Source organism: Vigna unguiculata, chromosome 11 (genome assembly GCF_037176805.1).
Source record: "Vigna unguiculata cultivar grain cowpea cultivar isolate G323 ecotype 2 chromosome 11, ASM3717680v1, whole genome shotgun sequence".
NCBI lineage: Eukaryota > Viridiplantae > Streptophyta > Magnoliopsida > Fabales > Fabaceae > Vigna > Vigna unguiculata.
Window position 1 is genome coordinate 34204803 of NC_140802.1, and position 15960 is coordinate 34220762.

At 34.6% G+C, this 15960-nt stretch overlaps 1 protein-coding gene and 1 pseudogene across 1 annotated transcript; one reads left to right on the plus strand and one right to left on the minus strand.

The window, feature by feature from the left end:
- Positions 1–688: 688 nt before the first annotated feature.
- On the minus strand, positions 689–4801 carry LOC146881830 (protein OCTOPUS-like; annotated as a pseudogene).
- A 3939-nt stretch (positions 4802–8740) lies between these two features.
- LOC114169546 (putative O-methyltransferase 3) lies at positions 8741–10699 on the plus strand. Its single transcript, XM_028054751.2, has 2 exons — positions 8741–9570; positions 10277–10699. The coding sequence occupies exons 1-2, from the start codon at positions 8791–8793 to the stop codon at positions 10574–10576; spliced, it is 1080 nt and encodes a 359-aa protein (XP_027910552.2). The 5' UTR covers positions 8741–8790; the 3' UTR covers positions 10577–10699.
- Positions 10700–15960: the final 5261 nt, after the last annotated feature.

Genomic DNA, 15960 nt, shown 5'->3' on the forward strand with positions numbered 1-15960 from the left:
TAATTTGTAGACCCAAAAAGAATGTCAATTCTCCTATCATTGACATTTCAAATTCTCCCTGCATTATACTTGCAAAGCCCTTACATAGAGAACTATCAGTAGACCCAAATATTATGTCATCTACATAAATCTGAACTACCAAAATATGCTCATCTACTCTTTTAATAAACAAGGTTAGATAAATTTTACCTCTTTCAAAATCATTTTCCAACAAAAATGTACTTAATCGTTCATACCAAGATCTAGGTGCTTGTTTTAATCCATACAATGCTTTCTTTAATTTGTAAATGTGATTAGGAAACTTATAGTCTTCAAAGCCAGGTGGTTGTTCAACATACACATTTTCTTTGATAAATCCATTTAACAAAGAACTTTTGACATCCATTTGATATAGTTTAAATTTCATGAGAGAAGCATAGGCAAGAAGTAAACGTATAGCTTCTAACCTGGCAACTGGAGCATATGTCTCATCATAGTCTATACCTTCTTCTTGTCTGTATCCCTTTGCTACAAGTCTGGCTTTGTTTTCAGTGATGTTTCCATCTTCATCCAACTTGTTTCTGAACACCGACTTTGTTCCTATGACTTGGTGTGAATTATCCCTAGGAATGAGTTCCCAAACTTCATTCCTTTCAAATTGATTCAGCTCTTCTTGCATTGCTATACACCATTGATCATCTTGAAGAGCTTATTCTACATTTTTGGGTTCTATCTGTGAAACAAAAGCAACAGTCATACATAAATTTGACATATTTCTAGTAACTACTCCCTTTGATATATCTCCAATGACATTTTCACCAGTATAGTGAGGGCTTTTGGCCTCGATTATTTTCGTGATTCTGTCTCGGTTTTAGAACCGAGGCATATTTTGGCCTCGGTTATCACCCGAGGCCATATAATATCTCTTTTCTACCTCGGTTGCAGAGAGACTAAAGCCATTAAACCCTCTTTTCTGCCAAGACTCTACAAGTGGCTTGTTAACCACATCACCACCACCGTAATCACCTTCTCCAAACATATCTTCCCTTCTCCTCTGTAATGACCCCAACTTACTCCATAACCTACTGTGAAACTTGTTCAATCCTTGTTGACCATCCTCAATTGCAATACACAAGCATCAACCTTGGAACCAGACCCCATTACACTATCAGACGATTTCAAATTCACATCCCTCAAACCGTTCTCAGTGATCAACACCTTCGCCCCATAGAACAACTCGGTTGTGGCTGGAGAAACCTTAGCCTTAGATATCACTCTCAATTCATCAACATCTCCCATTATCAACTTCCTACGAGAATTTGATCCATCAAAACTCCTCCTCCTCCTATGCCAATCAGAATAGTAATGCTTCGTCTGAGCAGAACCACCAGGACAGCATTCTTTGCCTTTCTCCAAAGTCATGTCTCCCTCTTCTTCTTCCTCGACCAAAACCTTATCACCAACACGAACCATGGGGGAAACCCTAGGGTATGCTTTCCCAATCAAAGAACCATCCCAGGAAGCTCGATGAGGTTCGAACGAAAACCGCGAATCATCAACGGTTAACCTCGGATCAGTGTCGCACGATCTTCTACCCAACGCGAAATCGTATTCTCCAACCTCTAATTGCGTCTCCTGCAACGACTTAAACCCTAGCTTTTCGATCGAACAAACGTCCGCACCGGCGACGTCACTGTGGCGGTGGTTTCTCCTCAGATTCAACTTCCGTTTCCATTTCATCAATCACTTGCCGAATTCGGAAGCCGCGCTGCGAAAACTCGCTGCAATATCTTTGAAATCTCTCCCTGCGCCCTTCCTGCTCCGTAATTCGAGATCTATGAACTCTTTCATCGTCTTCCCCTCCCCGTCTTCATCGCCAGAAACCTTAACTGCGTCGCCGCGCTCGCTCTCACCGATTTCTACGCCAGCACTGCTGCAAGGGATCTTGGCGTGCCGATTCGTTGGCTTCTTGCTCTTGTAGTTGCAGGGAAGAAGAAGGGGGTTCGCGAAATTGGAACCCTAAATAAACCCTATGGCTTCGGTTCCATTAACAACCGAAGCCATATACCCCTTTTTGGCACCGGGCTCTTGTTGGATCGATGCCTATAACACTCTTTGGCACCAATTTTGGGCGAATCGAGGCGTATAGCACTCTTTGGCTTCAGGTGTTAGGTGAACCGAGGCATAAAACTTGGCTGTAATTGCAAAAATGCCACCGCGCCATTATATGCTTCGGTTCCTGGCCAACCGAGGCATATAAGGCGAGGTAAAAAGGAAATTTTGCACTAGTGTTTCCAGAGACAATCCTCTAGGTGATTTCCAGCTTTTGGCAAGATCTTCAGGTTCAGTCAATGGGTTCTCATTTAGGTACATCTGATCAAGAGCTTCTTTAAAATATTCTTCATCACCTGCATTTGTTTTATTTGACTCAAGAGGGTTCTCCTCAAGGTCCACAATTTCATCAAAAACAACATGCACAAATTCTTCCACATTCAAGGTTCTTCTATTGAAAATTCTATAGGCTTTACTAGTTAATGAATATTCTAAGAAAATAGCTTCATCTGCTTTAGAGTCAAATTTACCCAAATTTTCTTTTTCGTTATTTAGAACAAAGCATTTGCATCCAAATATTTTTAAATGTGCTACATTAGGCTTTCTTCCTTTAAAAAATTCATAAGGGGGTAATTTTTAAAATTGGTCTAATGAGCATTCTATTTAATACATAACAAGTCGTGCTCACAGCATCAGCCCAAAAATATTTAGGCACATTATATTCATTCAACATTGTGCGAGCTAATTCTTCTAAAGATCTATTTTTCCTTTCTACAACTCCATTTTGTTGAGGAGTTCTAGGTGTAGAAAAATTATGCATAATTCCGTTTTCTTCAAAAAAGTTTTCAAACAATTCATTTTGAAATTCTCCACCATGATCACTTCTCAAAACTTTAATTTTCAAATCTTTTTCATTTTGAATTACTTTTGCAAATTTCTTAAAAGCTTTAAAGGCTTCACTTTTTAGTGTGAGAAAGAAGGTCCGTGTATATCTTGAGTAATCATCAACAATAACAATAGCATAATAATTTCCCCCAAAACGTTTTGTCCTTGAAGGACCAAACAAATCCATATACAAAATTTCTAAAGGCTTTGATGTAGAAATCACATTTTTTGAATGAAATGAAGATTTTACTTGTTTTCCTTTTTGACATGCATCACATAGTTTATCTTTTTCAAACTTTATTTTTGGCAATCCAATTACTAATTCTTTAGAAATTAGTTTGTTTAATTGTTGCATGTGAATATGGGCAGCTCGTTTATGCCACAACCAAGGATTTTCTTCTTTAACAACCAAACAAGTTATATCACTAGATGATGCATTATCAAGATCAATCAAGTAAATGTTATTGTGTCTTATACCTTTTAAGGTTACTTCTTTGGAGTGCTTTTGATGAATAGTGCAGTAGTCACTCTCAAATATTACTTTAAGTCCTTTATCACATAATTGGCTTATACTGAGAAGATTGTGTTTTAGTCCTTCCACATACAGTACATCCTTGATCTCCAAAGTATTTCCTCCACCTACATCACCTGTTCCAAGTATTTTTCCTTTGTTGTTATCCCCATAAGTGACAAATCCTTGTTCCTTTCTTTTAAAGTTCTTAAACTTCTCTTTGTCTCCAATCATGTGTCTTGAACAACCACTGTCAAGATACAACATTGATCTTCTGGATTTAGAGGTCATCTGCAAAATAAGGAAACAATTCATTTAGGTCCCCAACAACTTGTTTGGGTCCTTAGGGTTAGAATAAAAATATCTACTTATGAACAGGCACCCAGTGATACTTCCCATTTGGAACACCAAAATGTTTAATATTGCATTTGTTTGAAGTATGACCCTTTTTCAAGCAATAAAAACATGTAGCAGTACATTCATATGTATTCATAGAATGAGATGCTCCTTTTTCTACCCAAACTCTACGAGTTCTTTTAGTTTTATTTTTAAATCATGATTATGAGCATGCTTGGTCTTATTTGGATTTTTATTGAGATCAAACTTTTCACAGTTTTTATTTTCTAAGGCATCTTCAAGATGTTTCTCCAAAATACATATATCAAACATGTAACTTTTACATGAAGCACATTCAAGAGTTTCTTTTTCTTTATTTTCTAATATTGAAATTTTATTTTTTAGAAATTCTTCTTCTTCAAGAGATTTTTCAAAATTACTTTGCAAATCTTTAAAATCAAATTTTAACCTTTTATGAGCAGTATCCAATTTACTAGATTTAACAAGTAATTGTTTAAAAGCATCATACAAATCATCATAGTCATTTTCATTGCATGTAGAATTTACCTCACTGTTAGAATCATCGTAATTAGCCACCAAACATAGATTTGCTTCTTCATTTTCAGAATCGCTAGAATTTGATGAGCTTGAGGCATTGTCTTCCCATGCAATGTATGCCTTCTTTTTAAAGAATTTTTTGCGCTTCTTTTCTTCATTTTTCTTTGAATTTGGGCAATCAGCCTTGACGTGTCCAGATTCTCCACATCCATAGCATTTGAAATTTGAGGATGATCCTTGATTATCCTTCTTGTTGTTCTTGAATTGATTTTTACCTTTGGCCTTCATGAATTTTGTAAACTTCTTAATCATAAGACTAAGATTTTCATCGTCATCTGAGTCTTCTTCTTCCTTTTGCTTTTTACCTTTAACCACTTCAGTTTTGAAGGCAATGTTCTTCTTTCTTCCAATATCTTCTTCTTCATTTAGTCTACCCAGTTCAAGCTCATGCTCTCTCAGCTTTCTAAATAGGGCCGCCATCGTCATGCTCTCTTTATGACTTTGTGATGGTTATCACCTTCGGCTGCCAAGTTCTGTTCAAGGATTTAAGAATTTTTATATTTAATTCATCAGTGGCAAAAGTTTTACCTAGACCTGTGAGATGATTGACGATGTGTGTGAATCGTTTCTGCACATCGTAGATAGTTTCTCCTTGTTGCATCCGAAACATTTCGTATTCTTGGATCAAGGAGTTCTTGTGTGCCCTTTTCACATCGTCCGTTCCTTCATGGATCACACGTAATATTTCCCATATATCTTATGCATTGGTGCAGATTGAGATCCTGTAAAACTCATCTAGGGTTAAGGCAGATGAAATTATATTTTTAGCTTTTACATCATACTGAGCTCGTCTATTTTCGTTCGCTGTCCATTACGAGAATGACTTTGGTTCCTGCACATCATTTACAATATTAATAGGAACAAATGGACTATTTAACATAGCATCCCAAATACCTCTATCAACAGATTCTAGAAAAATTTGCATCCTAACTTTCTAGAAAGGATAGTTTTCACCAGTAAATAGAGGAGGTCTGTTGATAGACGCACCCTCAGCAAAGGTTTGATTTTGTCCAACCATTTTCGAAAAATTTGAATAACTATCAAAGCAAGCTCTGATACCAATTGTTGGTATCGCGCAGCGGAATGTTTAAACGTTTGGACAAAACCTAAGAGGGGGACTGAATTGGTTTTAAGTAGTAAAATTTATACTTTAAAATTTTTCCAAAATTTTATCAATTAAATCAAATATTAATTTCTTTAAACGTAAGAGTAGATGAAATAAAGAGATAGAGAAAAAGATTGAACACAAGTATTTATACTGGTTCGGATCAAAAGACCCTACGTCCAGTTGTTAATCTCTCAAAAACAAGATTAACTAAATCACTAACAAATAACAGATTACAATCACATAATAAAAGAGTAAGGAAAGAAAACACCTCTCTTGAACACACAAGAGATGAACACCTTTCTCTGAATCACACAGAGAACCTTGACCTTAGCTTTTCTAGCAACAACAACAACACTCAATCTCCTAGACCACCTCTTAGGAAAAGTTATCGCTCTACCCACACTAGGTTTTTCAAAGCTTCTTTTGAGAACACTCTTTGTAGTCACAACACTAGCACTCTAGCTTCTCAAAAAGGTAAGTTAGAAGTAACTCTGATGTTCCTTAAATAGGGGTTCCAAAAATTAGGTCAAAAACTGAATAGTCACGCCCAACTAACTAGGATAATCGATTATCACTAGTGATAATCGATTATTCCAGTGTATTTTTTGAAAACAAGTTTTTGACCAGATAATCGATTATCAAAGGTGATAATTGATAATTCCAGTGCCTTCTTGAAAAATTAATTCAGCTTAGGATAATCGATTATCCTAAGTGATAATCGATTATCACTTTGATTTTTCGAGAAATACCAGAATTTGGTTTTTTCATATTGATTCTAACTATTCTAATTACACTTTACAAAATAGCTTTAAACATAACAACACATGTTCTTCATATTGACTTCCAGATGGCTTTAAAGCTTCTTTTATCATCATCAAAATCTTGCTTTAGCATTTAGACTTGTATTTGCTTTTGCCAACAAAAAACTCGAACCCAAGTCCTCTCAACATAACTAAGTACTCTCAACCACTTGAGCTAGCACTATTCCTAGCCTTCGACTTGTCAATAAATTATCTTAGGGTACTTCCAACCCACAATTATTTGTAATTTATTTATTATTCTTTATTCCAATTTCCCGGATCTTACAAAGAATCTTAATCAGTAATGCAAAGAATTCATTCACTAGGGGTGAGACATCACACTGAGTTTGAATATCTTTAGGTCTTGCTGACTGAGACATTGACTAGGATTACATTAGTGTTCTTCGAGGAACAATGAATGAATGTTAATAGTAACCTTGTATAAGAACAGGAAAGTGAAATCTAATCCTAACACACCTTATTTGTACATGTCACATTTTTATCTTTATTTTAAGTTCTGGATCAATATTATTCTAAAAAATCAAACTTCCATATTTCACAAATCTTAAACAACACGAGTTTTTGATAAAAAGTTGATCAAATCCTTAAAGATATGACACTTTGTACTACAATTGAACCAGTACACTTACTAGTGTGATTGATCCGAACGGGACGTCATCAGTAATCTCTGCTTTATGTTTTGACTTTTATTTTTTAAGGATATGTTTTGATTCATTTTATATCTTGTTAATTTTGCCTTTTTGTTAGTTCTATAGGACATGGAATTATACGTTAAATCGAACTTCAGTGAAAATGGGGTACAAGTTGGAGGATGTTGTAATTGCCATTGAAAGATTAGGTAGGTGTGTTTTGCTTCCATTGGTGTGGGCTATTGGCTTGCTATTTAAAAAAACAGTTAGAATTATTGTATTTTATATTTATTGCTTGTATGATTCATTTGCTATCTTTTATTGAGCACATGGATTTATGTCTCTTGAGTGGTTTGAGTGGTAGAGCCATTAGACAAAAAATGAATATTTTCTTCATTGTCACTCACCGTTGAAATCAATGAAGTGTACAATTCTTTTAAGATGACGAAGTTTCAATATTTGATGACGTAATTAAATACCTTGTAAAGCTAGAGGGAAGGATAAAAGAGTTGGTAGTTTAAAAAGGGTCAACAAGTGTACAACCTGAAACTAGAAGATGATCTTATGCAGACATATTAGGAAATGGATATAAATTATGTAGAATGTCTGTAAGATTAGTAAAATATATTAACTTTTAGAATATTATGAAATATTAAGTGTATTTTAGATATCGTCGAATTTTAACAAAATAAATATGCATATAACAACCTTTTCTGGAATGCAAGGGATGGTAGATGTACAAAATAATACAATAACTTTTAAGGGTGAAGGATTACAATTTTGTCCCTTCCGGACGATTTGCCCCCTATCAACCTGATAAGATCCATCATCATCACATTTATTATTGCTGCCACGATTTTTTTGTTTTTTTATCAACAAAAACTATATAAGTAATAGCGTATTTGGATGCTCCAACCTCTCTACACTTATGTACATACATAGTTTTCCTCTAAAGGACTGAGTATAGTTCTATAAGAGAAGGTCATAATAATAATAATATAAATTGGAACAATCATTCTCATCCATTCACATAAAACATTCCGGCAAAAAAGTTTATTTACATTTGTATTAAAACTTCCATGAGCTTCCACGATTGTTTGAGTGTCCTTTTTACACTGCTAAAAGACTAGCCCACTCTAAAGAAAAATAGGAATAAACTTGTAAAAATGTTAGGAAGGAAATAAATATAATGAATGTAATATAATGGTACATGTATAATTATGGTGTGCACTTATGTAAAATATTAGCTTTATGAAAAAATGTGAAATATTTTGATAAATAATGAAGGTGTTGTAATTTTCTCAAATAAAGAAAGAAAAATTAATTAGGACGTCCAAGTTTCTCTCGTTTTTCTCTCTGTCAGCCTTGAATCCTAATTTCTTAAGTAGATGACGAACACTCTAATATTTTCTTCAAAATCTTATTTAGGTATTAAGAAATCTTTGGGAAAAAAACATGAACAGTATAATATGAACAATCTTTGGTTGGGTACAGACGAAATAATTTAGCTTAATGAAAGAGGCAAGATGGGGAGCAGTTAAGGCATATCTTAAAAATGAATGGCAGAGCAGTTGAGACATTATAGTGGAAATGGGCCACTAAGATACTTCTGGAAATGGGTCACTAAGATACAAGCAAGGGAAGTGAATATTAGTATTATATAGTTAATTTCCACATCAATAAGATTATGGTCATATGAAGATGTCGGTAGAATCTGCAATATTTAAAGGTAATGGTATTATATTTTTATTTTAGTACAGCAATAGTGCGCACGACAAGATTATAAATTTATGGATGAAGTTTATAATCTTTCACGCACAATTTGATGTTGCTAATCACAAATCATTAAAAATGAGTTTTGGGAACGAAGATCATTCTTCCAAGCTACTCCAAGCTCAAACCCACATATTTAACCAAACTTTTGGTTTCATAAACTCTATGTCCCTTAAATGTGCAATTGATTTGTGCATACCTGATGTCATACACAACTATGGCCAACCTATGCCACTCTCACAACTCATTGCTTCACTTCCAATTCACCCTTCCAAGGCTTGCTTTGTTTCCCGTTTGATGCAAATATTGGTCCAATCTGGTTTTATCTCTCAAAACAGTGTCACTGATGATGATGATGAAAAGAAAGAAGTGAGTTATGCTTTAACTGATGCATCTGCACTACTCCTTAAGGAGCATCCCTTTAGTATGACATGTTTGCCACAAGTCATACTTGATCCAATTTTGGTGAATCCATGGTTTCAGTTCTCCACTTGGTTCACAAATGATGAGCCCACACCATTTCACGCACATAATGGGATGAGTTTTTGGGACTATGCCAGCCGTGAGCCCAAACTCAATCACCTTTTCAATGATGCCATGACCAATGACACTCGATTGATTTCCAGTGTGATGATTGAGAAGTGCAAGGGAGTGTTGGAAGGATTAGAGTCTTTGGTTGATGTTGGGGGAGGAACAGGAACCATGGCTAAGGCCATTGCCAAGTCTTTTCCACACTTGAAGTGTATTGTTTTTGATCTTCCACATGTCGTTCATGGCTTGCAAGGAACGGATAACATCGAATATGTTGGAGGGGACATGTTTCAAGCAATCCCTTCTGCTCATTCCATCATGCTCAAGGTAAATATTATCTAATTCTTTATCTAGGCATTAAGTTGGTCGATAGATTTACTTCTTCAACTAGATTTTTCAATATGATGTTTGATCCATGGGTCGTCTTAACCCACCTTTAAATAAGTCAATTTTAGGAGACTCTCCAACGAGTAGAAAAAAAAGTCACAACTCCAAACTCCCCAGTGAAATAGTTTAGGGTCTAGGTGGACTTGATTTCACTACGAAGATTTTTGATTAATTCTTAAAAACAACACTTTTAACTTGGGTCAAAGTTTGAATCGAATCGTCTCAAGTTGAATAGTAAAACAGGTCAATATGAATTAAAGGTCGAGATAGATCAATATAGATCAAAAGTCAAGACAAGTCATCCTAAATTAAAAGTCGAGACATGTCAATCCGAACAAAATTATAAATAGGCGAACGACAAATAATTGAAATGAGTTGGTCTAGATAGACGATTGAGATTCAAAAGTTAAAACAATAATCGAGATTCGTGAATATTTTTGTCACAAAGTTAAAGTTGTGTCTTGTAGGTAAAAGTTGCAAATTCAAACACAATTTACCTTTTGTAATCATTTCCAAATCTGGCCGTTCTAGTAATCTCTTAACGAAATTACATCAGAATGGTTGATTTTTTTTAGACAATCAACATGTAATTTTTACTAAATGGAAAATTAACATTTAATGTGATTGTAATTTAACTGTGATGTAGACAATAATGCACAACTGGAACGATGAGGAATGCTTGAAAATCCTGAAGAGATGTAAGGAGGCAATCGAAAAGAAAGATAAAGGAAAAGTGATTATCATAGACGTTGTGATAGGAAACGAGAAAGGAGACAGTGAATTGGATCAAACAAAGCTCTACTATGATATGGAGATGATGGTGTTGGTTACTGGAAAAGAGAGAAATCAGAAAGATTGGGCCAACTTGTTTTTTTCTGCAGGCTTTACTCACTATAAGATAACTCCAGTTCTAGGTTTCAAGTCTCTCATTGAGGTTTATCCATAGCAATAATGTTTGAAAAAGTGAAAAAGATGTGTGATGTGATATACATTTTAAATAAATATTTCTGGAACACTTGTTTTTATTGAGCAACAGGTTTCACACAATAAAAATGATTCATCTTGAAAAGTCATGTGGTGTTATTTTCAAAAGTTTTTGTGTCTTTTGACAAAAACATAATAATAGAATAAATTTTTAGAATATAGATATTATATGAAATGTACTGTCATTATTTAATTGATAAAAATATCAAATTCAACTGTTATATATGGATTAAATCTATATTTTATAAGGAGTTGTTGAAGAAGCAATTAATTAATTTTATATTTAGAGTGTTGTTAACCGGTAAGTATTTTTAAATTACTTCAGTTCTTACGTTTGATCCGACAAATTACCTCGTTAGATCAAATCTTAGGATCATTTGTTTATTAGCATTATGTAATTCATGCTAAAGACAATTGGAGTTAGTTGCTATAATGATGTTTTTGGCGATAGATAGACTTTTTTTACTTTTAAATTTTTGGGTTAATGGAGACATCTCCGTGATTATAATAATAGTGTAATAATTGAACATTTTGTATGTTTCTTAATAAAGCGAGGAAATATTTGAGCACGTGAAATTCATCTTTTAGGATAAGTTAATAGGTAAAGAAATATATTGTTATAAAATAAGGATGTGCAATCTAGCATACGCTGAGATCATATTCAAATATTTGATACATATCCTCCAAAAAAACACTATTTGAAATATATAATAAGATTTGTAACAAAATATAAAGTGAAGAACATTTTGTACAATCATTTAAAATTTCTAATAAGATTGTAATACAAACACTTAAAAAAAATATTGATTATCGACGGTCAGATTCCATCTGTAATGAACAAGATCTATCAAAAATTTCATTGGTATTTACCGATGGATATCCCGTCCATTAGAAATTATTGACACACATTTCTATCGGTAATTACTGACGGTTGACATTTGTTGATAATTATCGAAAGACTGTCCATGAATAATTCCTTTGTTAAATGGTGCATGAACGTGTCAATTTGTCCAGTTTACCGACCAATTTATCTGTTGGTAATTGCACTACATTATTACCGACGAATATATCCGTTCGTAAATCCTTCGATAAAGTCAATTGTGGCTGCAAAATAAGTTTTATTTTCTCATTTACCACACACAATTAAACCTCCATAAACATTCCAAACCATACATATATTTGCCAATTGGAGAAATTCATACCAAATATCCAACAATAAACTTCCAAATTCATACCAAATATCCAACAATAAACTTCCAAATTCGGTATACATAATCAAACATAAAACTATTAGTAATCGGTGACAATATCCAAGGTGCATTAATTCTAAACATAAATGTCATAAGTCAGAAATCCTAATAATCTACATAGTCGTTAGAAATAGCAGGATCTTCAGGGTCTGGAATTGGGTTGGGTTGCACTTGGCTAGGTTGCTCTAGACTTGGTTGGACTTGTGTAGGCTAGGCAACTGCAGGCTGTTGTTGAGATTGTGTTAGGTTGAATATAGCCTATCGAAGGACTTGTTGGTCAGGAGGCATCAATGTCAGGAGGCATCAATGTTAGGAGTATATGCTGTAATGACTGAATTTACCTTTCAATTCAGCATAAGCCTGGTCATTTTCTTGCAATCTCTAATCAATTACTTTTATCTTTCGACCAATTTCTTGTAGTCGTTGTTTGAGGTAGGTAACTTCTTCAACACTAGAAGTGGATGCAGAAGATTGGGGCTTTAGGCTACTTCTTGCACCTTCCTCTATGACAATGAATAAAGCGAAAATCATCAATAATAGTGAAATTTCATTTCAATACTAACATATAGAGTAAGGAAAAGAGAATAATTTTGATGACGAGTTACCTTAAAACGTTGCTAGAAATCATCTTTGTCTTTTGGAGGTATTGCTCCCCATGACAGCCAAATTGTCATAAATTGTTGCTTAATAGACCATGTGACGGCTTGGGAAGCATCTAGAAGGAAGAAACCCGCATATTCATTGAAGAAAAGTCATTCGTAAGAACCATAGGTAAAAAACAAGATGTGTAATACAAATTAATTTTTAACTTGATAAGTATTACCTCGATTAAACAATTCAATCATCGATCACTCAAGAAGAGGAGGGTCAACATCAGTAAATGCATCAGTAGTATCTAAGGTTCCAACAATATTAGTAGAAGGGACTGATGATAGGGTAAGTATAGCAATATTTTGTAAAGCAGCAAACAATAAGGGAGAAGGTTGTTGTAGATGAAAGAGGGGTAGTGTGGTGGGTACCACAGTTGGTGGTGGTGTGGGTACCTTAACTGTGGTGTGGGTACCATAGGAGGGGGTGGTGTCGGTACCACAACAGGAGGTGATGTGGGTATCACAAAAGGTGTGGATGAGGAATGTGATGGCATGGGTACAAGAGCTGGGGAGGGGGACTGTATGGGTGCACTTTGTGGGTCAATCGTAGGGGGTGGAATGGATGTGGATGTTTTAGTGGCAGGAATCCTCAAAACATATTGTGCCTTTTTTGGCACCCTTTTTTCTCTATGTTTAGCTCTCTCCTTCCCCTTATCAAGATTAGATTGACCTTCGGATGTCATTGTAAACTGAGTGAAATTAAAACTATGACAATATGATAAAGAAGTGGAACTCTTATACATGTATCAATAAACTTATAATCTAAAATTTGCACAAAAAAAAGAGAAAAGAATCATAAAGATATAGTACATATCTAATAATTTTTCAAGAACATTCAATTAGTGTATTCATAGTTGATCATTCATAACTAAGTCATAATCGCAATCTTATTTTCAATGCAAATGGCTCCAAAAACTCTTTAATCATCATCCTCCTCATCATAATTTTCATCTTCATCATCATTGTCTTCTTCTTCTTCTTCTTCTTCTTGTCTAGGTCCTTGTCTAGGTCCTTCCAATTCTTCAGCATCACCATCAAAGTCATGCAACCCAAATACACCTTATACTTCAATTATTTCATTGGCATGTGACATTTAATCAACTTGGTAGGCAATATCCTCTTCCACCTCATTTGAATCAATGCGACACCTAGGTTTGGTTTGTATTGCAACACATCACCCACGTTTGTAGATGCGAAATGTTGGATATGGCACATACTAAACTTGTCTAACATTTTTTGGAAGAATAAATGGATCAAATGGTTGGTATCTTAAACTCATTTGAAGTTCAACAATATTATACCTAGGATCCACTATTGTACCTCTTCTAGAAGGATCAAACCATTCACAATAAAAAACCATTACTCTTTTCGGAGAAGTACAAGTTTTGTACTCTAACTCAAATATTTTAAGAATTATCCCATAAAAATCAATATAACCACCCTTAGTGAGGCCTTTGACGTACACACCAAAATTAATTGTCTTTTTTTCGTTCGACCACGCTTTGGTGTGGAACTTGTACCCATTGACAAAGTATGTGTGTCATTCTTTGACGCATCTCATGGTCAATTTGCAAAATCCCTTAGCTCTTGATTTCTAAGACTTAATGGCTCGTTATAAACATTACAAATATGTGGCAATGGAGAGTTACATCAAGTTTTATAACAAAGGAATGAATTGTTAAGAGGATACAAGTTGCTTAGAATCATTCCAATACATGTTAGGTTGTACAAATAAGATTATAACATACTCAAGGTAAGATTTAACTTCAATGCAATTGATCAACACATGCACATGAGCAGAGTTGAATTCAGCATCAGTTAACCAATAAGTGAACTGCTTGCCTACGTGACGACCAACTTGTTGAAACAACTAATAATTTTGATTGCTCGGTAGCAACATGAAGTTTTTAAAATAATGGAAACAAAAGTATGTGGTCTCATGATGCAAGTAAGCTACACAAATTGATCCTTCTACTTTGACTTTGTTTTTTACAGAACATTTTGATTCCCCTATGAATCTATATGAAGAAAAGGAATACATTAGGGAAGGACAAGAGCAAGATATAAAAAATATAGTAATCATATCACCTTTCAAATGGATACATCCACCTATATTGCACTGGTCTGCCAAGCATTGCTTCATATGGAAGATGAATAGGGAGATGCTCCATTGAATCTAAGAATCCTAGAGGGGATATTCTTTCCAATTTGCAAAGAATAAGTGGAATATTTTCCTCCAATCTTCTTATTGAATCCTCCTTTAATATCGTTGAGCACAAGTCTTTGAAGAAGTGACTAATTTCTATTAGAGGATTTAACACATGCATTGGCAATGAGCTAAACGCAATAGGAAGTAATGTCTCCATGAATACTTGACAATCATGACTTTTCATATGGTGAATACTACCTTTTTCAGTATCTGCACATCTTGCCAAGTTAGAAGACAACCATCTGGCATTCTAAGCTCTTTGATCCAACGAAAAACTATTTTAGTTTCATCTTTTGTTAAGGTGTAATTTGCTTTTGGCTTCAGTAACTTCCCGTTAGCTTTTGACTTCAACTCCAAGTCTCTTCGCCGACAATACAAAGCTATATTTCTTATTGCCTTGTCATTATCTTTTTTCTTGCCACTAACATTCTTCATCGTGTTGAAGATGCTTTCAAAAATTTTCTATATGCATCACATCAATATTATGTCTTAGCAAGTTATCTTTCCAGTATGGAAGATTCCAAAAGATGTTTCTTTTCGTCCAATTATGCCACTCTCCATACCCATCCATCCTTGTCATACCATTTTCAATCACTTTTGGAAAATCTTTGACTCTTCGTCATACTTGTGATGGGGTTAACCTTGTAGGTAGCCCATCCTTTTCAACATCCCCTTTGTAAAATGCCTTATTGTTTCTCCTAAATGAATGCTATATGGACAAGAATTGACGATGACAATCAAACGAACAACTTTTTCGACCATAAGTTAATGTGAATGACTTAATGTGCTCCATACAATGTGGACAAGCTAATCTATCGTGTGTGCTCCAACCGGATAACATCCCATATGCAAGGAAGTCATTAATAGTCTACATCAAAGTTACCCTCATTAGAAAATTTTGCCTCCTTGAAACATTATATTGTTGACATGTGAAACCAAGGTAGTATGCTTCTTGAAGATTTGATGAAGATTTAATGAAGCTCTTGTGAACTATCTTGAAGCCATTACTATTGGAATGAAGCCTACATTGACGAAGGAAAAGAGATTTGATGGTATTCATGTTGATCAAGGCTGGAACGTATGCTCTCTACATAGTTACATCATTAAGAAAGTGTATTTGAAAGTTTGTAATTCATTTTGTAGACCTTATGTAAGACCCGACAAATTTATATAATTAATTAAATAATTATTTAATAAATGCGGGTAATATGAGCCTTTAAGGCATTTAATGCGAAGT

What these genes read in the sequence shown, in the direction of transcription:
- LOC114169546 (XM_028054751.2), top strand. Translation starts at nt 8,791, where the DNA reads ATGAGTTTTGGGAACGAAGATCATTCTTCCAAGCTACTCCAAGCTCAA. An exon ending in CTCATTCCATCATGCTCAAG is followed by an intron (nt 9,571 to 10,276) that starts GTAAATATTATC and finishes ACTGTGATGTAG; the next exon opens with ACAATAATGCACAACTGGAA.